The sequence below is a fragment of the Acipenser ruthenus genome, chromosome 8 (assembly GCF_902713425.1).
Source record: "Acipenser ruthenus chromosome 8, fAciRut3.2 maternal haplotype, whole genome shotgun sequence".
Classification (NCBI taxonomy): domain Eukaryota; kingdom Metazoa; phylum Chordata; class Actinopteri; order Acipenseriformes; family Acipenseridae; genus Acipenser; species Acipenser ruthenus.
The window spans coordinates 18,724,353-18,748,779 of record NC_081196.1 but is presented as its reverse complement, the minus strand read 5'-3'; the positions used below and the strand labels follow the sequence as shown (position 1 = coordinate 18,748,779).

General features: G+C 37.7%; 1 protein-coding gene across 9 annotated transcripts in view; it reads right to left on the bottom strand.

Annotated features, from left to right (window-relative positions):
- LOC117972773 (roundabout homolog 2-like) overlaps nt 1–24,427 on the bottom strand; it is a 722,560-nt gene that overhangs the window by 89,427 nt on the left and 608,706 nt on the right. For all 9 annotated transcript variants that reach the window (XM_059028671.1, XM_059028676.1, XM_059028672.1 and 6 more), the window contains 3 exons: nt 11,946–12,103; nt 10,927–11,047; nt 8,361–8,499 (listed from right to left, as the gene is read on the bottom strand). In XM_059028671.1, coding sequence (XP_058884654.1) covers nt 8,361–8,499; nt 10,927–11,047; nt 11,946–12,103 — 418 coding nt within the window. The remainder of the gene's footprint in view (nt 1–8,360; nt 8,500–10,926; nt 11,048–11,945; nt 12,104–24,427) is intronic.

The window sequence follows — 24,427 nt, the reverse complement described above, 5'->3', positions numbered from 1 at the left end:
GTAACAACAAAAACAAACGACAAACAACAAAAGTCCTGATTGTACTTATCTTAACTGCTGCATTTGCTGCTGCTTGCACCAACACAAAGGTTAAAAAAGCAGCAATATAGAATAATTACAATATCACTAAAAACTATAACGCACTTTAAAACAGAATTAGTATTAAAGTTAGTGTTTGTGTTTTTTGTTTTAAGAGATATTCGTTGTTCTAGCTAGGGCAACTCATTAAAAATATCTGCAACTCATGTATTAGCATGCAGCAATATAATCCAGCTACAGACTGACGATCCCCCATTGGGAGTAAAAGAAAATGGATATTCTTTAATCTTTACAACAAACAGAGAGGTACAATCGCAGCTTTGGAGAAAGAACCTCCAGAGAATCCAGGGGGATGTATTCATGGTAAAAGCCAGGGTGGTAATGAAAAGCCACTGCTTAGGTGTTCACACACTAAGAACCTCTTTTTTCTTTTTTTTTTTTTTTTTTTTTTTTTTTTACTTTGCTATTTAATTAAGGTCTCATTGTCAAAGTCATTTTTTCATGCCAGTACTCTGGTAGCTTTATCTGGGCTTTAGTCATTCTTCAAAATTACAATTTATCTTCAGCTAACCCCAAAAATAACATCCCTCCTTTTGGAAGTAAAACAGTTTTGCTCTTTTTACATTTTTCTAATACAATATATATTTTTTAAAAAAACCTACAAGTGTAGCTGCCCAGTATAAACATTTTGACTGGATCATTTTTATATCATAAAATTAAAGTGCCGGATTTTAGCTTTGTTCGTAATCTACCGTAAGGATCAGACTTGCTGAAGCTACGGTTTTGTAGTAAAACTTGTATATATTATATATGTATGCGTATAATAGGTTTAGAATAAATATTTTTTTTGTGTGTGTAACGTTATGTCTGGGTTTTTATTTTGTTTCCCTTGGTTTTATTATTATAGTTTTTTGGTGGCCAAATGAGGCAGACTGCACTTGCAGTTCTTCAACACAACATTACAACTTTGTGGAAATCCAGTTTAAGAAAGCTGCAAGATATCAGTCATCACGCAAGGCCAAACTGGAACTCAGACAGAAACATTTAAATATACCCTCCCGTATTTTAGTATTAATAAGGTCATTTGCATTTGGAAGGAGTATTTCTGTCCCTAAAAGAAAACTTAATGGAAACCCAAATTACCTGAAAAGGTATTACCAAAATAGCGTGAGAAAAAGGTGAGACTTATTTTTATTTTTCCATGGAAACCCAGCTATAGTGACTTGCATATAGTTGCAAACAGGTTTCAATGAGGGTAAAAGATTGTGTAGCAAAATACATCATTGGTGTATCTAAATTATCTGGATTATATGATATTATTATTAATTTCTTAGCAGACGCCCTTATCCAGGGCGACTTACAATTGTTACAAGATATCACATTATTTATACATACAATTACCCATGTATACAGTTGGGTTTTTACTGGAGCAATCTAGGTAAAGTACCTTGCTCAAGGGTAGAGCAGCAGTGTCCCCCACCTTGGATTGAACCCACGACCCTCCGGTCAGTCCGGAGCCCTAACCTCTACTCCACACTGCTGCCCCAGTTTATGATAACATAAACAAAAGAATAATGTTCTGACAAATGTAAGAGAGACCAATAAATAAAAACTGAATATCATTGTGGGGCACTAACCACTTTAAGAAAATCTACCAAATGATCTCCCATTATTCCAAGTGGCCTTTTGTGACCTGTTTTGAAAATGTCCACAAATGCCAACATTATTTGGTAATATTGCTAAGTCTTCAGTGCAGAAAAAACAAATGAAATGAGTCATTATTCAATCAATTGATTGATTAATTGATTTTACTATTAAAAACAAATCAAGTACTGTTTTGTTTTAAAATCTAATTTTGAAGAAGGTCCTGGCAAAACTGTACGGACAGCGAGCAGACCATTTAAAATATAATAAAAATGGACAGCTCTAGGATTTCCATTCACTACAACAGTATTCCTTTTTGAATAATTGTGTTGCTGCCAGAAGTTTTCAAATCAGGTCACGACATAGAAATTGCTCAGAGACAATCAGTGTGTTGGTTGCACAGTTACATGCCAGAATTGTATTACTGTGTATGTATCTTAAACCCCCTTTGGAGATTTTTTTAGTCCCCTCTATGTCTTGGCTCAGCACTAATCCCTACAGAGAGAGGCAGCACAACAGAGTGAATACTGAGCATGGGTAAACACATGGCTGAGGCAGCCAGACAGATGAAGCAGTTAACCTAAAATGCCAAACCCTTTGTAGGCAAAATGCAGCACCACTCTGGCTTTAAGTTACATTACCTTATACTTCTGTGAGCAGCAATGAACCTTACTGTTATGAACATTCATTGCTTGCAATATCCTTTTCAGCTGCAGCTATGAGACTGTCTAGATAACTGTTGTGCTGTTGCCAATTTTTATCATTATTATTATTATTATTATTATTATTTATTTCTTAGCAGACGCCCTTATCCAGGGCGACTTACAATCGTAAGCAAATACATTTCAAGTGTTACAATACAAGTAATACAATCATCCCTTCAGTGTTCTGACATTTAGTAAAGGGTTTTACAGATATACTACTGACATAGCTTGACTGATTCGACCATGTCAAAATAATTTGGTAAGAGGAGCCACTTAAAATATGAAAAACCTTATTAGGTTAACAATCTTGGGAAAGGAATGTGTCCATCCACTTTCTCCGTTTGAAATGATCAGCACCCACTACTTGCATCTGTTTTTGCCTTCAGTATATAGTTCACAAAATAAACATACAGTGCCTTGCGAAAGTATTCGGCCCCCTTGAACTTTGCGACCTTTTGCCACATTTCAGGCTTCAAACATAAAGATATGAAACTGTAATTTTTTGTCAAGAATCAACAACAAGTGGGACACAATCATGAAGTGGAACGAAATTTATTGGATATTTCAAACTTTTTTAACAAATAAAAAACTGAAAAATTGGGCGTGCAAAATTATTCAGCCCCTTTACTTTCAGTGCAGCAAACTCTCTCCAGAAGTTCAGTGAGGATCTCTGAATGATCCAATGTTGACCTAAATGACTAATGATGATAAATAGAATCCACCTGTGTGTAATCAAGTCTCCGTATAAATGCACCTGCACTGTGATAGTCTCAGAGGTCCGTTTAAAGCGCAGAGAGCATCATGAAGAACAAGGAACACACCAGGCAGGTCCGAGATACTGTTGTGGAGAAGTTTAAAGCTGGATTTGGATACAAAAAGATTTCCCAAGCTTTAAACATCCCAGGGAGCACTGTGCAAGCGATAATATTGAAATGGAAGGAGTATCAGACCACTGCAAATCTACCAAGACCTGGCCGTCCCTCTAAACTTTCAGCTCATACAAGGAGAAGACTGATCAGAGATGCAGCCAAGAGGCCCATGATCACTCTGGATGAACTGCAGAGATCTACAGCTGAGGTGGGAGACTCTGTCCATAGGACAACAATCAGTCGTATACTGCACAAATCTGGCCTTTATGGAAGAGTGGCAAGAAGAAAGCCATTTCTTAAAGATATCCATAAAAAGTGTCGTTTACAGTTTGCCACAAGCCACCTGGGAGACACACCAAACATGTGGAAGAAGGTGCTCTGGTCAGATGAAACCAAAATCGAACTTTTTGGCAACAATGCAAAACGTTATGTTTGGCATAAAAGCAACACAGCTCATCACCCTGAACACACCATCCCCACTGTCAAACATGGTGGTGGCAGCATCATGGTTTGGGCCTGCTTTTCTTCAGCAGGGACAGGGAAGATGGTTAAAATTGATGGGAAGATGGATGGAGCCAAATACAGGACCATTCTGGAAGAAAACCTGATGGAGTCTGCAAAAGACCTGAGACTGGGACGGAGATTTGTCTTCCAACAAGACAATGATCCAAAACATAAAGCAAAATCTACAATGGAATGGTTCACAAATAAACATATCCAGGTGTTAGAATGGCCAAGTCAAAGTCCAGACCTGAATCCAATCGAGAATCTGTGGAAAGAACTGAAAACTGCTGTTCACAAATGCTCTCCATCCAACCTCACTGAGCTCGAGCTGTTTTGCAAGGAGGAATGGGCAAAAATTTCAGTCTCTTGATGTGCAAAACTGATAGAGACATACCCCAAGCGACTTACAGCTGTAATCGCAGCAAAAGGTGGCGCTACAAAGTATTAACTTAAGGGGGCTGAATAATTTTGCACGCCCAATTTTTCAGTTTTTTATTTGTTAAAAAAGTTTGAAATATCCAATAAATTTCGTTCCACTTCATGATTGTGTCCCACTTGTTGTTGATTCTTGACAAAAAATTACAGTTTCATATCTTTATGTTTGAAGCCTGAAATGTGGCAAAAGGTCGCAAAGTTCAAGGGGGCCGAATACTTTCGCAAGGCACTGTAATTGTGTACTATTATATAATGACACCAATTTTCATCTCCAAAATATTTAACATGTACAAAACAGCACTACAAATATGTGATATCTACAAAAAGAGCTAAAGTACAACAAAGGAACAGCGATATTCAGATGAGTGGCTCTACTCTGATCACAGTGCAAATGCGAGTGCAAGCGCAAACGGTGCTTGACCCTGATTCTGTGGCACAAAAATGGAGCGGATATGTAAAAAAACCTCACTGCGCTGAACTGGTATTCTGAATACATGTCCTGCACCATTATGTAGCTCTTGCCCCATCGCCACATGTCGGCATAAATTTCGGGGTGTGGTATCATTAACATATTTGCCCAAGCGATTCTGATGACAGCGCAATGGGGTCCTAAATAGACAACTGAGCACTGCGTTAAGACCCGCTGAAACCAGGTTTATTTAGTGGTGCAATCAGGAACTTTAAGACTTGAACACACTATAAAAAGCAAAGCAGTCCTAACATGCAACTGCGTGCACTTGGACTGACATAGAAAGAGGAAAACAAAGAAAGAAAAGTAAAAGAAAAGAAAAAAGAACATAAGATGAAAACATGATAAAACGTTAGAAACTAACTATTATTCGTAAATTAATAAACAAATGTATGAATTAAAAAAAAAAGTATTTTGCAAATACAATGGAGTACTACATTTATTTTCACGAGGACTGTAGCAATTTATTTTCATAGCAATTATTACATGTGAAAATATTTATGTACAGTATATGGAGGGCAGCATAACAGGAGCACAACTTCTGTATCTGTACGTGTATGTCTGTCCTTTCTTTTCCTGGTTGTTGTTAGTGCTGTGTGTGTGTTTGCGTGTATCATGTGCAACTTCAAACAAGTTAACTGCTGTGAAATTTAACACAATGTATTTGCTCTGTTTCTGTGATTGAAATAAGTCTCTACTACCGGCAGACCTGAAACTAAATATCGGTTTCGCTGCCTGATAATGTATGAGCTTAACTAGTTTAAAACATAATAACGAATTAGAAAATGGATCGGGAAATATTCCAGACAACTAAAGCCCTGGTAATATTGAAACTCTAGTACATTACAAGCTCAGAGGGAACGTGATGTGGCACTTCATGTCCCGCTAGAAAATGAATCCGCTGCTGCTACTGGTAGACAGGTCAGGGAGGGTAGTAAGTATTCACACTTTACATGTAGTAATGTCAATGCCATGAAATAATGTACCTTGTATAACTATTGTAAATAATAAATGATTGCCCTACGTGCCTCTACCTCTTCTATTAATATAGCAATCTCCTGTGTCGTGAAGAATGTTTTACATATTCTGTTGGTGATTGGCCTACCACTTGCTGTTCTGACTTGTGCTGTTTTTCTTGCTCTGCGCTGCTGCCGCTTGACATGATCGCCACTTCTGTATTCAAAATGGAGCCTTGGGGTGACGCAAGAGCATTCTGTCTCTTAAAGGAATTGTTGCCTGGCCCTGATTGGATAGCAGATCCCCCAACCTACTCAGCATTGATTGGCTGGGCGCTGCCACTGCGCCACTAAACGCGCTTGCGCTGGGTTTATATTTTGATCAGAATCGCACTTTTGGAGAAGTCGTGCCATACGGGGCAGACGTGTTTGACTTTAACCACTGCGTCTGCGATTGCATTTGTTTCATCAGAATCGAGCCCGAGGTATCTACCATGTTAAATAAGATGTTGGCCCACTATTTTTAATATTTGCTCTTGTGTTTTCTACGGTCTGTTTTGCCTCTCGAAGAAGATATTTAACTCATATAACTAATGCTGTCATCACTGGCAAAGTCTGCTTAGTAAAATTATTTCACTTCTCCTGTCCTTCCTTTAAGGGTTTCAATATTGGATATTGTTTTCAAATGGTATCATATTATCGTTTGACACTCCCTGTTATCTATGTTTGCAGTAACATGTTTTATTGCATCTACTGTTTCTCAATTTTGTCAAGTGTTTTACTGTTATTGATCTGCATTTGGATTGCCTAGTGATTATCATTAACAATTCTTCAACACTTCTAAGCATATCCTGTATCTTGTTTCATCAACTGATGAAAATACAGCTAGATAAATCAATAATGTTTTGTCTCTTAGTAACAGGTAACTACTTGCTTTTATCTCATGCCAAAACCTCAAACTATTACACCTTCTTATTCATGCTTAAGCAATGAGTTTTTTTTCTAACTGACTTTAGTTAGTACAGTAAATCATGATAAAGAAATGTTATGTGTGACAAATCGTATAAAAGATGTTTGATCATTATATATTTGATACATTTTTATTTTTGGCACTGGACAATGATGATACATGTTTTTTTCAACTGCTGAAAACATGTACGGTACATAGGTACCAGTTTAAATGGCCTCTTTAGCTAAGCATAGCACTCCCCTCTTTGATGTGTGTGCACTGAGATCCAGCGAGCCAAAAAAGTCACAACTTTGAATCCTGCTGAGAAAAAAAAAAAAAGAAAACTGTATAATGCTTTATGGCATTCAAGTGCTTTGCTGCCAAAGAAACTCAACGCTGAGGTTCTTCTTGGGTGGATGTTAAATGTCATGTTAAATGAAACACATTATATATGCAAGCAAACCACCTGGCTCACTTGCTGTGCTTTTTCAATTCTGTACTAAGAATATATATAAATGTGTATTTATAGTGTAAACTGTGTTTTTAAAGAATTAATGGAGAACCTGACGGCCTGTCTGGAGGTCCTACCTGCTGTGTTTGGTTGCGGGGAAAAGTAGCTGGTGATTGCCAGCTGCCGATCCCTAACCAGCAGATGGTCGTATTCCAGCAGAGCGTCAGGTATGAACGTTTCATGATTATACACCTCAGGGCTGCTGCAAGGCCATAGCAAGCGCCAGGATTAATACCGTCTACGCTACCAATCCTCCGATCCTGGTTTACCCACATGGCAATAGAGATTAATGAAAAGGCAGAGACCGTGTGTATATCAGGGATCGGAATGTGCTCGGGTCTATGAAGAGGAAGCCACAACCACCAGCGACAGTGTGTATATCCAGAGCTAGGGTTTGGTGAACTGGTTTTAGAAACAGGGATTAGTTCAGGGAAAGTAGACCTCCTAAAGTTTTGCGAGGTCTATGAGCGGGACCTCCCGTGTAGGGGAGTAGCACTAGCCATATTCAGGGCAACTTTTATTTGTAGTTTTTACGCAGTGTTTTATTTTGCCTTTTGTGCTTTTTAATGTATATCCTCTGTGAGCTACTATCGCTGGTAGTGCCATGTGAGTCTGTCTGAGACTATGTAAATACAATCTGTGTGCCGTGTCAACAAAAAACACAGACTTGGTCTCCTGTCAATCAGCGAATACCCACACCTCTTGTTCTCCACTGTTACAGTACCTTATATGACTACACTTTACGGAAGTATAACTTAAAGGCTATAGGGATCTTTATGACTTTTAGCAGGTCTGATATTCTACTCCCCATGCGGCTTCAAAACTGTCAAAAACAATGGAGTTGCTTGCAAACAGTATTTGGAACATGGCCAATAAAGACATTCTGTAACAGTTTCATCCATTCCAGATATCACTATGAAGGGTAGGCATAAACAGCTTTTTGTGTAGAGGTCGCTTGACACTAGGCTCATAGTAAACCTTGCATGGGTCTAATGAGAAACTAATAGTATAGTTTCTCCTGACAAAAAATACTTTCATAGCACAAAGATAATAAAATCTTAACACCTCTCCTATGGTCAACAGCTAGGTAGTCTTGGTCACACATTTTTAACAACCAATGTATTTATTTCCTGCAATTACAACTCCTGCCAATAATAAATTACAGCTACCGGAAGCTGTAAAACACCCAGTAAACCTGCATGCATGTTTATTGTGATGAATATATTTTCTTGACTATTTTATTGTTATCTAGGGAAGTGTTTAAGCTCTTCCCTCCTTACCGTCCTCTGGGTAGATCAGCGTCATCTTTCCTCCAACGCACTGTGGGCTGCGGGTCCCCCTGCACCTGACATCGAAACTCCACCACCTCTTCCTCAAGGACCACCTGGTTAATCGGTCGCCTCAAAAACGTAGGCCGCTCTTTAGAGGGAAAGAATAGGAAGCAAGCAGTGTTACCAAAAACAAGCCGGTTTATTATAGTCAATCATTTCTTAAAGCTCTGGAAACACAATTAATTTTGATAAATGCTTTACTGCTTTTGTTTCTGAGGTACATTGTCAAATGACTGCAAGCTTTCCACTAAGTTTCAGTCTGCTGAAACATAACAATTTAAATAACTCTTCACTAAAGAATCTGTAGCATTTTAAATGGGTTCAGTATCCAAAATGTAATGCCGATAACAACAATTAAATTAAATCAATGAAGGTGGACCATGGGTGAGATAAGTAAGCAGATAAGTAAGGAAGAGGCCAAGAAAATCTTAATAGATTCTAGAGCGAATGTTGCATAAATAAAGTGCAGTGTGGAAATCTACAGCATCTGCACTTCTTTATATGGAGCTAACTGTATTGAAAACATCCGGCTTTATGCATTCATCTCCTTGGAAACACGAGTGTTGCTTACCAGTGCTGGCTACAATAGAGTAGGCTACTCAGTGTCAAATCGGCTTACAAATCTGATGTTTTCAAGGTAATCAAGATAGATTCTCTGCTATGCTGAAGCTAAAAACAGCTTTGGCGGTCAACTGAACCCACAACCTCTCAATCCAAAGGCTCAGTATTTGGTAGGTTGGATCTAAAACTGTCAGATTAAAGGGACAGATGTGTTGTAATATGTGTATTGTGACAAAGCACATTTCACCAGCCTTCACAGCGAATTTAGCTGTTGGTTGCATTTAAAACTCAACAAGTTGGGGGAATAGTTATTTAGGGCCAGTGTTACTGCGCCTCAGCATTATGCATATTTCATTTATTGCTGAGAGATACATTTATATAGTGCTGTTTTTGTGATGCATGCACATTACAATGCAAAGAATGCATTTGGGGAAAACGGTCACCATGCTCAGTCATAACTGTATATATTTCCATAAAGCATTACACATTTCTAGCATATTTCCTTTCATCTAAAAGATAAACATATGCCCCTGTTATTGTTATCTTATTGTTTTTCCCACTGATGTCTTGAAACAGCCTGTGTGTGCAGTGCATAGATACACTTTTTATTATTTTGTTGATAAGTACATTGTGAACTCTTCCTATTCTTTTCAGTGCCAATCAATTCAGTTTACTGGGTTTTAATTCACTTTATAATTCTCAAATATGCAAATGCAAGGAGATCCTTACAACTGTATCCTTCAAGACCAATAAGTGTATTGATTGACATTTCCATCATTGGGTTAAATTTATTTTAATTGATTTGGGATATTTACAGAGTTGAACTGGACTATTTTAAGGAAATACTAACTAAATTACATAATAAAAAATCAATAGTCTATTAACCAGTTTAATTATACACAGTCCAGTAATGTGATATTCAGTCATTTTATTATGAAGGCATTTAGTCTACCAAGATATATTTTTAAACTAAAAAAAACTAAAAAAACTAAAGCAATAAACCTGGAATTTAGCTGCAGCATTATTGTCATTGCGGTAATCAATTGATCCTAATGGTGATCCTTTTGGTAACCATTTAAATAGGGCTTACAAAAAGATTTTAACTTGACCCCTTGCAAACTATTGAGATGTTATTTTGTAAGAATTGTTTGTTTTCTTTTGTTTTATGTACAGATATAAGAAAATGCTGTAGAGGGGACAAATAGAAAAAATATGTTAAAGAAACAAGCTTTCAATTAAATTAAATTAAAGTTGGCTGCAAATTAGGATTTATGGCCTAAAGTTGTAACAGGCCTAAAAGCCCTCTCAGTATGTCCCAGTACAATATACATGCTGCTGTGATGGTCTGCAGAACATCTTCAGTTCTACTGCAAAAGGACTGGAGAGAGAGAAACCTCCCAGAAACTATGCAATCTGTTTTACAGGGCTTTGTGATCATACACAACAGGCTTCATTGCATTAAAGCCATCTACATTTAAAAGCCATGAAACATGTGCATCAGGATTCCTGCTGCACTTGACACAAAAATACTACATGTATTTTCATGCTGTGGGTTTCTATTGCAATCTAAAGTTATGTTTAAATCAGTATGCATTATGTGTAGAAACAAGGAGCAACACGTGAATAAAGCCTTTTACATTCATAACAAAGCCAATTCATTTTCATTTAAGAAGCCATTTGAAATACGAAAGTTAAAGATTAATACTGTAGCAGTTCAACATACCTTTTCATATTTGTTAATGGAAGCAGATTTGTCACACAATTAAATGGTTACATTTACGTGCATTATGAAGCACAATTGTGTAGTTAACCTGTCTTTTTCAATCATCGCAGGCCTAGCAAGACTGGAATTAAATGCCTTGTCAAGGAAAACTTGCAGCCATGATGAACAACCTTGTTTCTGAGAATACCACAATTCATGGAGAGGAACTTTAGACTCCCTTAGATTTCTTACCAAACACTGTTAGTTGTGCAGTTTCACTGTCTCTTTCTCCCACCATGTTGGTCCCTACGCAGATGTACATGCCTGCATCACTCTTTCTGGTGTTGGAGATCATCAGCTTTCCACCTCTGATCTGTTATTTAAAAATATATGAATAACATGTGCATTTGCATTTTGCCTTAAGCTCTTTGTTAAATTTGTATTGAAAACCGATGCACATACAGACAGAAGGTCCTCATAATTGTGGACAGCATTAATATATAAGTTAAAATGTGTATAAAATCACCAGTCACATTACACCCACATATAATTGGAGTTGTCTATGGGAGAATAGGAGTGGATGATTCAAGGCAGACAAAATTCAAAGCAGTTATAGTGTTCACCCATTATTGTGACAGACATACATCAGTATATAAGGTTCCCCATTTTGAATGAGGGCCCTTAAAAAACAGTTCCACCCCTTGTTCTCTGTTAGCATACTGAAACTTTTATTGTGTGACAGTTTAATTATAAGGCTGGTAGACCTTTTTAACGCTGCTTTACTATTTTAAAGACAATTGTAGGTTGTCCACTGCCAATGGGGTCATTACCCTGTGGAGATATATTAATGCGCTCCATTAGTGATATACTTTGTATGTGATATAATGTGATGCAGAAATAAAAGAATACTTAAAATGTCATTATGGTCAGATGTAATGATACATGCTTATACAAAATACCTGCACTTATATGGAGAATATATGTAAAATATGTTGGTGTAATGGATGCCCTTGAGGGAACTGTTTTGTGAATTTCAGAATATTGTGTCTTAATGTGTGTGTCTTTTTAGCCCTTTTAATCTGTGCCTCTTGACATATAACTCAAAGCGAAGTTAAATAATCATTTTAACCTTCTTTTCAGATGTTATTTATCCACTGTGCTTCATTAAGACAGTCTTGTTTTTTATGTATGTGAAAAAAGCATCTGTCATCTTCAGTAAGCTGGGTGAATACAGGGCTACAATTAAAATTAAATATACTGCATGTACTTACTGTGATCCTGTCTTCTTTATCATCAATGCGCACTTTGTCTTTTTTCCAGTAAATGGTTGGTTCAGGGTGACCACGTGGGGGCTGGCATTCCAAAATTGCTGGTTCTCCAGCAGCCACAACAACATCGGTGGGGTTCTGTCGGAAATCATCCCGCAGCACTGCAAAAACAATAAGAAAAATAGGCATCAGGAATCAAAGCTCATGAACAGCAAATAGGATGTTTTGTCTGCATTGCAGCCCTGAAAGATCCTCTTGAAGCTGTGAGAAGGCAAGTACAGTATCACGCATCTTGCACAAAAGACAATAGATCTCCAAATCGTAAATCAAAGAACTATGGGTGATCCATCTACTGTATTCACACACGATTCCCAAGACTCTCAAAACTGAAATAGGATCAGTCATTTAATAGAGACCTCATTATTTATGTATTTATTACCCTTCCATACAATACCATATTGATACCCGATGTACACAAAAGTGTCAAATCTACCTCACTAAATGGCAGCAACAAGCATCTGTCTACAGTGGGCCCATGAAGGGACAGAACTGAGCTGATAGCAAATCAGACAGAGCATTTTTTAAATAAAATAGTGGAGAAAAAAGTAAATTTTAACCATTAGCCAAATAGGAATAGAATATGAACAATCTCCTGAATATGTTGGTGTTTAAGGTACACATATAATTTGTATCAGTATAAGACAATATGCCAGTGGCCTGGGCACAACTGATGCCTCTTTTCCATTGTACAACCAAGCCACGCCGGGGCCGTAACCTGTGCGGTTAAGGAGAGTCTGGGTTGTTTTTCCACTGCAGAGCCAAGTCATTCTACTGACATCCCACGCAACGAAAGACAGTTGTTATTAATTATTGTTATTAATTAACTCGAATGGTGTTCAAAAATGAAAAGACCAACGGTACAGCTGTATCTTGTATCGCTATATTTTGTAAATATATTTAGGAATGTCTTCATAATCCACAAATTTTACTGATTATATCGACTTACTGAAGTTCAGTTAGTTCTGTTGAAGAGGGAAAAGGAAGGTCTTAAAAATATGACTTGCCAAAGATATCCCGTTTAAGAACAGTTGTTGTTTTTTCTAGTTGTTTTTTGTTTGGGTGCTTTTTTAAAAAAAAAAAGAAGCTGCGCAAGCACAACGGGAGCCATAGTTGTATGTATGGTACAGCTGTACAGTATGTTTGACTATATTTTTGTAAATAAATTTAAAATTGTTTTATTTTCTCCATTTTTTTCTTTATATTTATATAATAAAGGTCATGTATGAGAAATCTGGTAGAATTTTGTGCTTTTGAGTGTGAGTTAAGTGTACCGGACCTGCGGTTTATGTCCATTTGCTTCAAATTGCCAGAAATGTGGGCATAAACTTTCTCATTTCTGATGCACGACTCCAAATCTTCCTGAACACTTCTATCTGCCCACAGAGAAACTACAGCCTGCACTTCTTCATCGTCCCAAGGCTGTACTTTTCTCTGATCACAGTCGCTTCCCAGCATGTTTGTTGTTTTTCTTTCAGGAGTGTACTGACTGATGCAACGTAATGATGAAAATCGTTAACCTCGCCCCTGGTTCGGCTCGGCTCGCAGCCAGATTCAGATGTCTTGTGAGGCCAGTTTCACGGTTTGGTTCTCGCTCGGCTCGACAAATAGCCAGTGGAGAACCACCCGTACCCGTAGCGTACCGTGCTAGTGGAGAAGGAGTATGAGAGGTCAGGGGGTAGGGGGCAGGTCTGAGGGCCACATTTGGTCTCCAGGCTTAGGTTTGGACATCCTGCTATCATATATGTACATTTTGTTTCATGCATCAGATGCAAATACAAAGAGATTGATATCCACTGCTCCAGTCCTTTTCTTAAACTATTCTCTTAACCCCAGTCCCCTACTGATACTACATAGTATTCTTGTTTTTCTACTGAAATGGATTGGACATAAATAATGCATTCAGTTTTTTTTTATAAACCAAACTGGTGTTGAAAGAGTGCTACCAGAGCAGGGATACTGTAAAGTAGCTGTGCCATGATTATTAAACACATGTTTTGGAAAACCTGCACCCACAGTGAACAATGTCAGTCTGCCTTACAAATTTTCCCGACAGCTAGTCCCTCCAGGAGGGCCTTAAAAGATTTTGCAAGGGCAGATAAAAGTTGCAACCAAGACTAGAGAATTCTGACTAAATCACAAGCTTACCACTCACAATCAGTGGCACTGAGGATTGGCTTCGGACTGTTAAAAAAAAAAAAAAAAAAAAAAGGTCTGTTTGAAAACTAATTAAGAGCTACTTGCCAGGTTCTTATGCAAATCCCAGTAGTGTAAAGAGGGATTAGGCCTAGCTAACAGGCCCCTGTGCGCTGAAATGATTCCCAGTTCACCAAATCCTCACAAGTGGGCCTTGTGTTGTGTATTTTTTTAAAAAAGCTTTAAGACCAATTATCCAAGAGCTGTTACAGTAAATGCTGTTTTTATGTGCTACATAAATTAAACCACTCACAAAGGATAGCACAAACTAAAGCCTATAAAGTTAATACAGATTCATAAAAAGCAGTTCATATTCCAGGTTCTTGAGAATTTCCATTGTTCTTTTTTGATGATGTGTAAAAAAGAAATCCTGATAATTCAAGTCTTTGTAACCCTATTACTTTACCCCCTGGTCAGGCTGAAAATGGCTCCTGTGAAATGTGTATACATCGTAAATAAATCACGGGTGAAGGCGTGGTGTAGCTGTCTGCTGCATCTACTTAAGACTTGCGTTATTGTTCGCAGCATTTTAAAAAGGGAAAAAAATATTGCTGCTTCATTGAAAAAGGTGCACAATACAGAAAATGAGGTGCATGTAGTGTGTAATTGTACAGCTGGGGTGATCAAGAAAAAAACATAGTGAATGAAAATGTAAATTATTTTTTCAGAATTCTTTTTTCTTTCAACAACACCACTGTAACTGGGCAGCAGTAATAATTACTAGAAAAGTAATTAGCATTTCTATAGAAAAATATCCTTACAGAACTAATATCATATTTTACTACTTTTAATCAGAAGATTTCCTCTCTCGTGAAACATCACTGCACCATTTCACACAATTTCTACTTGGCGGGGCGGGAGCGTGAGACCCCACTGCTACAATACCATTACCAGCTCCTGCTAGTCATTAGTGGCATACATTTTACTGTAAAATAAACACAGATCTAGAAAAATGAGAGGTAAGCAGTTGAGTCAAACAACCATGTGCACAAAGATGGCATGGATCAAGGCTTGCAGTGCAAGCATTAGAAACCCATGCAGGCAGAGCACCTGCCACAGTTGAGTAAAGGTCCCTGCTACCATGGCGAGCAAGTGCCACCAGCAAACAGCACCTGCCAGACTAGGCCAGAATCCAGGGACCCGGTCACCAGTGTCCATTAACTCAGGGCAGTGTTAAACAGGATTAAATCCACAAATTTCTGTTAAAATGTTGTTCATTTTAGAGAAAACATAATGCAAGAAAGCTATTTGAAGGGGTCCGAATTACTATAGGTGCCACACTTCTCCCACAATCCCACTTCTATAACAGCCTCCCAGGCCCTAGAAACCCATCTTTATAGGATTTACATTTACATGATGATTACAAATAACCATCTGTCTGCTTCTACTTTTTCAATCTGCCCCTTAGTCCCCCGAGCCCCTCATTGACGGTCAAAGCAGCAAAGCCTAGAAGGAAAAGCTATGGGTCTGTCAGTAGGCTCAGAATAATTGCATTCTTATCCTGTTTTTTTTTTCTTCCTTTTTTTCCAAAATATATTGAGCCTCTGAGGAAAGAGCAAACCCTGGTTATGTTTTTTTTTTTTTCCCTCTGCAAATGGAACTGACTTATAATATAGCTGCATCTGTCAGACTGGCTGCAGGCAATATAAATAGATACCAGCAAAATATGAATGTACTGTTGACGTTTCCTTAGACATTTGGCAAACTGCGCTTCACTGTTGCCAACACCCAAACCAGCAGGTAACAACTTGCACTGTGTTAACCTCTGTATAATCTTTGATATGACTTATCGAAAGCTTGCCAAAAACACATACTTATACTTTCAAACAAAGAAAGATAAATTGAGACAGAATTTGCAGGACTGCATTTTAGGACTTGTTAGCAATGTTTTAATACTTTTCTGACTGTTCTAAATACTTATAGGAGACCCAAAAGCATGTCTTGATGCTATGGCTCTTTTATAGTTATCTTCCTGATGGCAGTGGTCTACCTTGTAAATGCTGGTATGTCAAACTTCAGTAAGCAATGAAGTGCACACACTACACTGGCAGTGCAACAGTTCTGTACTAACTGGAAGTACAAAAGACTACAAGGGAATAAGCCTGGGGTAGAATGGAACAGCAGTTACAACATGTTCTTGACTGGCACTTTTTGTTTTTTGTTGCCATTGCCTTATTTATTTTACCCTAACACTTACACTCAACTGTCATTAATAGGAATTTCTAGCCATTTGTGTGTGTGTCTCAGAGGTGGCAACCATCCAATGAAAAGTATTAAACATTTAAAAAAAGTATTGTGCATGTTATTGAAAATGCAATTGTAAATGAGGTTTGTAAAAGTATACATTGTGTAAGCAGGACTCAGAGACTCTTGAACTTGCAATCTACACTAAAAGACTACGTAACTTGCAAAGAGGTTCTTGGTGCTACAGTCATTCTAACTTGAGTTGCAGAAAGTACTGTAGTAGGCCATCAGAGGAAGTTTTGGAAACTAGAAGCAACATCTTCTGGAGTCCTGGAGTCAAAGAACATAGTTGTATAAATTGCATTTTTTATTTGCTATTTCATGTTTCTTCAGAAATCAGAACGAGTGGTTGGAAAGTGTTTTTCATTGTTCTTGTTGAACATGTGGCCAGGGCTGCACATAGACTGTGTAGCCTTGTTAAAACATTACTTCTGGTTCAATATGCTTAAGAGGTGGAAGGAACCCCAGCTAAGAATGGAACAATTTATTAAAATACAATTAGGAATGTGTCTGGGGCCATGTTAATGTTTAAAAGGGACAAGTTTAAATTGTAGCTTTATACAGTTGCTTGAAGGTGTTATTATTTAGGCATTTTGTGAAGACTAATGTTATGAGGCTGTCAGTGGAAGTTTTGGAAACTAGAAGCAGATGATCAGGGACCTAAAGTCAGAGAACATAGTTGTATAAATTGCATTTTTATATGCTATTTCATGTTTCTTTCAGACTGGTTTTAATAAACCACCACTTGTTAGTTATGAATACTGTTTCTATCTCTGTGCATGATCCTCGGGACCCAATTATATATATTCCAACAACACGCAGAGATACATTGACAAAGTGTTTGCGGGAGTGTTGAAATCTGCAGCATCATCTTTCTTTTTCTTGTATAGCGGTGCAGGATAATGCACATTTTTTGCACAGCTTCATGGAAAGGATGCATGAGTAGCATGGCAACTCAAAAACTGGCTATGGCAACTCAAAATGCATCATAGGATCAGTAGTCCCAAAACAGCAGTAAAATACAATACATAGGCACTAATCTGGACACTAATCCCAATATCCTTTACACTAGTTGTTTAATTCAAAATGTTTGCACAAACAGTACATTTCTGTTAACTGAATTGATATTAAAAGAAGTAATTTACAATAAGCAACTGCTAAAGTTGGCCGTTATAAAATTCAAAGTATCAAGAAATTTGTATAATTTGATTTCAATGAGACTTGGATAGGGGATATATATTTATTAACATTGTACACAGACAGTAAGGAATACAATTTAATTACATTTCTACAGTATGTTTTTGTTTTCTTTCAATATTTGGGCTAGGTTAATAGTATTCAAATTCAGATTTGCTTCTTTGAATACCATCCCTGTGATGTGATCTCTGTATGAAATATTTTCTCTGTATGAAATTGTTTCACTGTGCACGCAGAGCTCACAGCCATGGAGCATCCAACATCCTAATGCTAAAGTTTTTTTTTTTTTCATTAAAGTCTCTAAATGATATTCATTGCATGTATTTTCTTTTATGTCAATGAAGAACATTGCTAATGATTTAACAGAAACTAAAAACCCTTTAGTGACTATAGCTCAGAGCTACAGTTTAATTTCTCATTATACAGTATGTTTATGTGTGTTCTTTCACACTTCAGTAGTGAAGTATGTATGGATATACAGTAAATTGTCATTAATACAAATTTCAAGGGACCCACATAAAAAATAATTGGCTCAGTAATTTGTATTATGAGGAGTCTAAACTAATGTTTTTATTGAAATTTGATGCTATGTTGAAATCAAATTTCAATTACAGTACAATGAAAAGTAGTATGCATTTAAAGGTAATGTGCATTGTATTGAAAATACAGTTGTAAGTCAACTTCTAAAAGTATACATTGCAAATTAACTGCTCTTAAAATCTGCATATCCCAGCTGCTGTGCAAAGTTTTCTGCTTTATGTTTCATAGTGGTCCCAGATACAGACACACTCTGATTATGGGCATTGTTTGCGGGATTGTTAAAGTTTTTTCTTTTTCTTGTATGGTGGTGTACTATCAACCACTTTCAACACCTCCACTTTTGTCTGCAGAATAATGCAAGTTTTTTGCACTGGTCATTCACTTCAGTCCTCCATGGAAATGGCATTGATAAGTGAGCACTATTGCAACTCGAAAACTGGGTATATGGTAACTCAAAATGCATCATAAGATCAGTAGTCCCAAAACAGCAGTAAAATACAGTACAAGAGGCGATAATATGGATGCAAGTTAATACATTTCCCAATATTCTTTACCCTCAGCTTTTTGAACAAGGGCAATTTGTTTCATTATAATTTTTTTCCCTTAGGGGCCCAAAAATAATTTGCACAGAAGTAATTTGCAATAAGTGACTGCTAAATTTATCTCGGAAAATTTGTAATATCAGGAAATTTGTTTAATGATTTTGCTGTATGTATTTCGGCACTGTGCCAAAAATAAATAATTTGAAAAAGATGGCAGATTTGCAATAATCATCAATCTGGGTTTCTTGAGGTTAGAAAAAAAGAAGAGGGTTGTTGAAGATGGAAAACGTGCAGGACGTGCAGGATCCGGGTTACAGCTCAAGGTGGGAATACATCTAATCTGCACACCGACAAGAATATCACCCATCGTTGTACAGAAATACGCTGGTCTGTACTTACTGTAATAGTTATGGTGAGAAAATGACAAACAAATTCAGGATAGTGGGTTTTAAAACTGTCCTAACCTCAAATCAGCTTCATTTTTATGAGAAACTGAAAGCAGCCTTTTTTAGACGAATGCTACTACTGCACAACAATTCCAATATCTTTGACTTCTCTACGGTACTGTACAAGTACTCAAGCACATCCTATTTCTTACTGTTTACAAATAAAGCACACTTGCAAAATATTGCTTTTTATCATTATTTTATTTTTGTCAAAATGTTTGTTTTTGTTTTTGCCAGTATGAATTTTTAAATTTGGAACTTCCCTTTCTTATTAGGCATTCTTTAACAATATATTACATTTTGGAAGGAAACGTGTTAAGCATTCAATATAGTGGTAGCTTATACTAAACTTTCTACTTAAGCAAAAATTGCATAATATATTATGATTTTTTAAAGCTTGTAACAATAAATGTAACATAAGCCCCTTTCACACTGGCATGCTCTAACGGGGTCGCGACCCGATGTCAAGTGGGTCGGCTATGCGATTTCACACTGCTTTTTAAAGAACCAGGGTCAACATGGGTGACAGAAGCAAGTACACAATGCATGTATGAAATGCCCCAAAAGCAGCAACGTTCACATGACCACCATTTCATCTGCTCAGGCTTTCAAGATGGTGTACTTGTTACGGATGCTTCCATCCAAGCTTCTCTGGATGGAATTGTAAAATGTTTCTTCACCCCTGCTGCAATCTGGCTCATGGTGTGTCTCAATCCACAGAAATATGGCTAAACAGAATAAACAGAAATGGCTCGCAAGTTCCTTGCAGAAGTGAAACCTTCATGCAGGTGTGGCTGTTTGTTACTCTGTCCGCTAACGAAAGGCGATCATGCATTTTGTCTTGCTCGACCAGGGTCAAAGCTTGTCAACCCATATCCTGAGTATGTGGGTTCACACTACGCAGGATTGTGACCCGGGTAGCCAGAACCCGGGTCGAGACCTGTGTAAGAGAGCCAGTGTGACAGCTTATGTGCCAGGCTTAAGAGCACTTAAAAGGTTATTTCTATTTTAAAACTTTTTTTCCTTTTAGAAAAATTTTGCTAACTTTGAGCTGTCATGGAAGCTTATTAAAATATGTAATTTTGATTAGACGGTTCATTGTATTTTGTAGTTGTAGTTTCTCCAGCTTATTTTATTTCTTTAAACAGCTACTTAAAAAAATGTTAATGGCATTTATAATGGTTTTAATAGCTGCATAATAAAAATACATTACACTGCAGCATGATGATTTTCAAGTCTTGGGATTTCATTCAAAAAAGAAAAAAATCCAAAATCAAAACTATGTGCTGCAGATCAATTTTGTGGATCAACCACTATAAGTTTTAATGGCTAGTTGATAAGAAGGTTCCCAGCAGTCACCACTGGTAATGTCAAAGCAGTAATGAGTACTAAATGAACAATTCTTAACCCTTTAACGACCGGGATCATGTTAACACGATCATACTGAAGTGGGCTTCTAGGACCGCGATCGTGTAAACATGATAAAAAAGCAGTACAGACTTGAAACACATATCAATGGATAGGGGAGGGACTGGCGTTCACTTCCTGATATATATTTTTTTTGTGTGTGACGTCACTGAGGGGGCTTTTAGTGTCTAAAGGGAGGAGACAGTTTACAGCAGCCAGGCAAAGACAAAAGCAGAAACAAAAAATCACAGGAACTTGTTAAGAGCTAATTAAAAAAATGGGAAACACTGTAAATCTGATGTATTTGACTTATAATTATATAACAACATGTATTATGTTTCATGTGTTTAATATAATATAATATACACAGTAGATGCTGGTTATTAGCAACCCTGATAAAGACAACTTTCGGTTATTAACAACATTTTCCCAGGAACCAATCCCATCCCATAGACTGTAATGTTAATGGAATTCTGATATTAGCAGTTTATTACTAATTGCCAGTGCTACAAAGCGCACTTGCATGATTTATAACACGCTGACTTTGCGACTGCGTATTTCTGGCAGACCGAGGCAGAATCGTGTCTTTGAAACTGGCTACAAAGCTGCACGCAAAATTGAGATGGATTTACAGAGGGAGGTGGTACATTGTAAAAAGCAGACAACGTTGGACAATTTCTTATTTTAAAAATGTGTTCTTTAGAATTGATACAACACATATGTTTTATGTTTGCTTTACTCATTGTAAGGGCAATTGTAGTACATTGTTGTGTAGTAGCCTACTATTTAAGCCTACTCCCTTTTTTTGTTTTACACACACGTGAAGTAAACAGTTCTGTTTGGGTATTTCAGGTTTCTCATGTTCATTTTTGAACACTAACATTTAAAACACATGTATTTCAGTGCCATATTTGTACAACTACGATATATATCGTTCCATATAAATAAACTTGAAAAAGGGGGCTTTTCACTTATTGGCAACTTTCGGTTAATGACAACTTTGTGCTGGGAACCGAGAGGTTGTTAATAAGCGGCATCTACTGTATGTATATATATATATATATATATATATATATATATATATATATATATATATATATATATATACAGACGTGCTCAAATTTGTTGGTACCCCTCCACAAAAAACGAAGAATGCACAATTTTCTCTGAAATAACTTGAAACTGACAAAAGTAATTGGCATCCACCATTGTTTATTCCATATTTAATAGAAATCAGACTTTGCTTTTGATTTTTTATTCAACATAACATTGTAAATAAGAAAACAAATAAAAATGGCATGGACAAAAATGATGGGACCGCTAACCTAATATTATGTTGCACAACCTTTAGAGGCAATCACTGCAATCAAACTCAAATTTTCTGTAGCTATCAATGAGACTTCTGCACCTGTTAACAGGTAGTTTGGCCCACTCTTCCTGAGCAAACTGCTCCAGCTGTCTCAGGTTTGATGGGTGCCTTCTCCAGACTGCAAGTTTCAGCTCATCTGTCCAAAGGACATTCTCCCAGAAGGATTGTGGCTTGTCAATATGCATTTTAGCAAATTCCAGTCTGGCTTTTTTATGTTTTTTTTTCAAAAGTGGAGTCCTCCTGGGTCTTCTTCCATGGAGCCCATTTTCGCTCAAAAAGCGACGGATGGTGTGATCAGAAACTGACGTACCTTCACTTTGGAGTTCAGCTTGTATCTCTTTGGCAGTTATCCTTGGTTCTTTTTCTACCATTTGCACTATCCTTCTGTTCAATCTGGGGTCGATTTTCCTCTTGCGGCCGCGCCCAGGGAGGTTGGCTACAGTTCCATGGACCTTAAACTTCTTAATAATATTTGCAACTATTGTCACAGGAACATCAAGCTGCTTGGAGGTGGTCTTGTAGCCTTTACCTTTACCATGCTTGTCTATTATTTTCTTTCTGATCTCCTCAGACAACTCTCTCCTTTGCTTTCTCTGGTCCATGTTCAGTGTGGTGCACACAATGATACCAAACAGCACAGTGACTACTTTTCTCCATTTAAATAGGCTGAATGACTGATTACAAGATTGGAGACATGTGTGATACTAATTAAAGAAACTAATTAGTTTGAAATATCACTATAATCCAGTTATTTATTATCTTTTCTAAGGGGTACCAACAAATGTGTCCAGGCCATTTTAGAATATCTTTGTAGAATAAGCAATAATTCATCTCTTTTCACAGCTTCTTTGCTTTATTCTATGACATACCAAAGGCATGCAAGTATACATGATAAAATAGCTTTTAATTTCATCACTTTTCAGGAGGAATGAAGCATTATTTCAATAAGCTGTAAGGGTACCAACAAATTTGAGCACGTCTGTATATATATATATATATATATATACACACAGTACAGTATACAACATTTATAAATATCAAGAAACGAGTGACCTGGGAATGACCTGGTAATCTCTGGCACTGCTCTAGCCTGGTTTTCTTCCTACCTCTCCAACCGCACTTACCAGGTAACCTGGCGTGGAGCAACCTCCACACCTCACCCTCTCTTAACGAGTCCCCCAAGGGTCAGTCTTGGGTCCTCTCCTGTTCTCTCTCTACACCCGCTCCCTGGGCCCCCTCATCGCATCCTATGGTTTCTCATACCATTTCTATGCTGATGATGCTCAGATTTTCCTACCCTTCCCCACCTCTGACTCCACCATCCCCTCCCGTATCTCTACTTGTCTGTCTGCTATCTCCTCCTGGATGCACTCGCATCACCTCAAACTCAACCTCTCTAAATCTGACCTCCTGTTCTTTCCCTCCTCCCCCTCTGATCTCTCTATCTCCGTTCCTCTGGAATCTACCACACTCTCTCCCTCCTCCTCAGCTAAGAACCTCGGAGTCACCCTGGACCCCTGCCTCTCTTATTCCCAGCACATCTCCACTCTGGCACGCACTTGCCGATTCTTGCTGAGCAACATACGAAGAATCCGACCCTTCCTCACCAACTATGCTACCCAGCTCCTGGTCCAGGCCCTGGTACCCAGCTACATCCAGACCCTCATCTCTCCCTACACCCCCACTCGACCTCTCCGCTCCTCCTGCACTAGAAGACTGGCTCTACCTCCTCTACGCTCCCCTAGCTCCAGAGCCCGCTCCTTCTCCACCCTCGCCCCGCAGTGGTGGAATGACCTTCCTACAGATGCCCAGTCCCTGACCACCTTCCGGCGCCTCCTCAAGACTCACTTCAGACAGCACCTGTAGAACTCCTCTTTTTTTCCCTTATGGACACCCTTCCTTAAATGCGCTTTACTTGCTCTTATCTGCCCCCTATTTTACTGATAATAATAATAGAATGAATAACTATTATTTTACTTATAAATATTTATTTTGAGAAAATAATCGACAGTAGTGTCCATTACTGCTTATAAAGACCCTGAGAATAAACATGTATTATGTCATTGCAATCATTCAGGTGAAACAATGTCTTGAGATTTGCCCAAACATCAATATTTTTCAACAAAGCTTTCAGGAAGTATCCCTCAGGTCATAGAACAACATGTTTTTATACATGTATTTCTAAGCAGAATACATAATAAAAAATACTTAACGAAAAGTGAAAAGTTTGTATGGTTTCTGAAGTACTTTATAATGTTCCCCAGAGTGTTCTAAAAAAAGGACACCAAGGTGCTACTGTAGAAAATAGATTTTTAGTGATTTTTTTTTTTTTTATAGGAAAAGAGTCGACTACAGCCAAAAAACACCTGGTCCTGGGGGAGCATCCCACTGAAAAATGCTTGGTCCTGAAAGGGTTAATCGTGTGGACTCAGCACTACATCTTGAAATATGCCTTTTGTTTTAAGTTCCCTCTCCCCAACTTTCTCA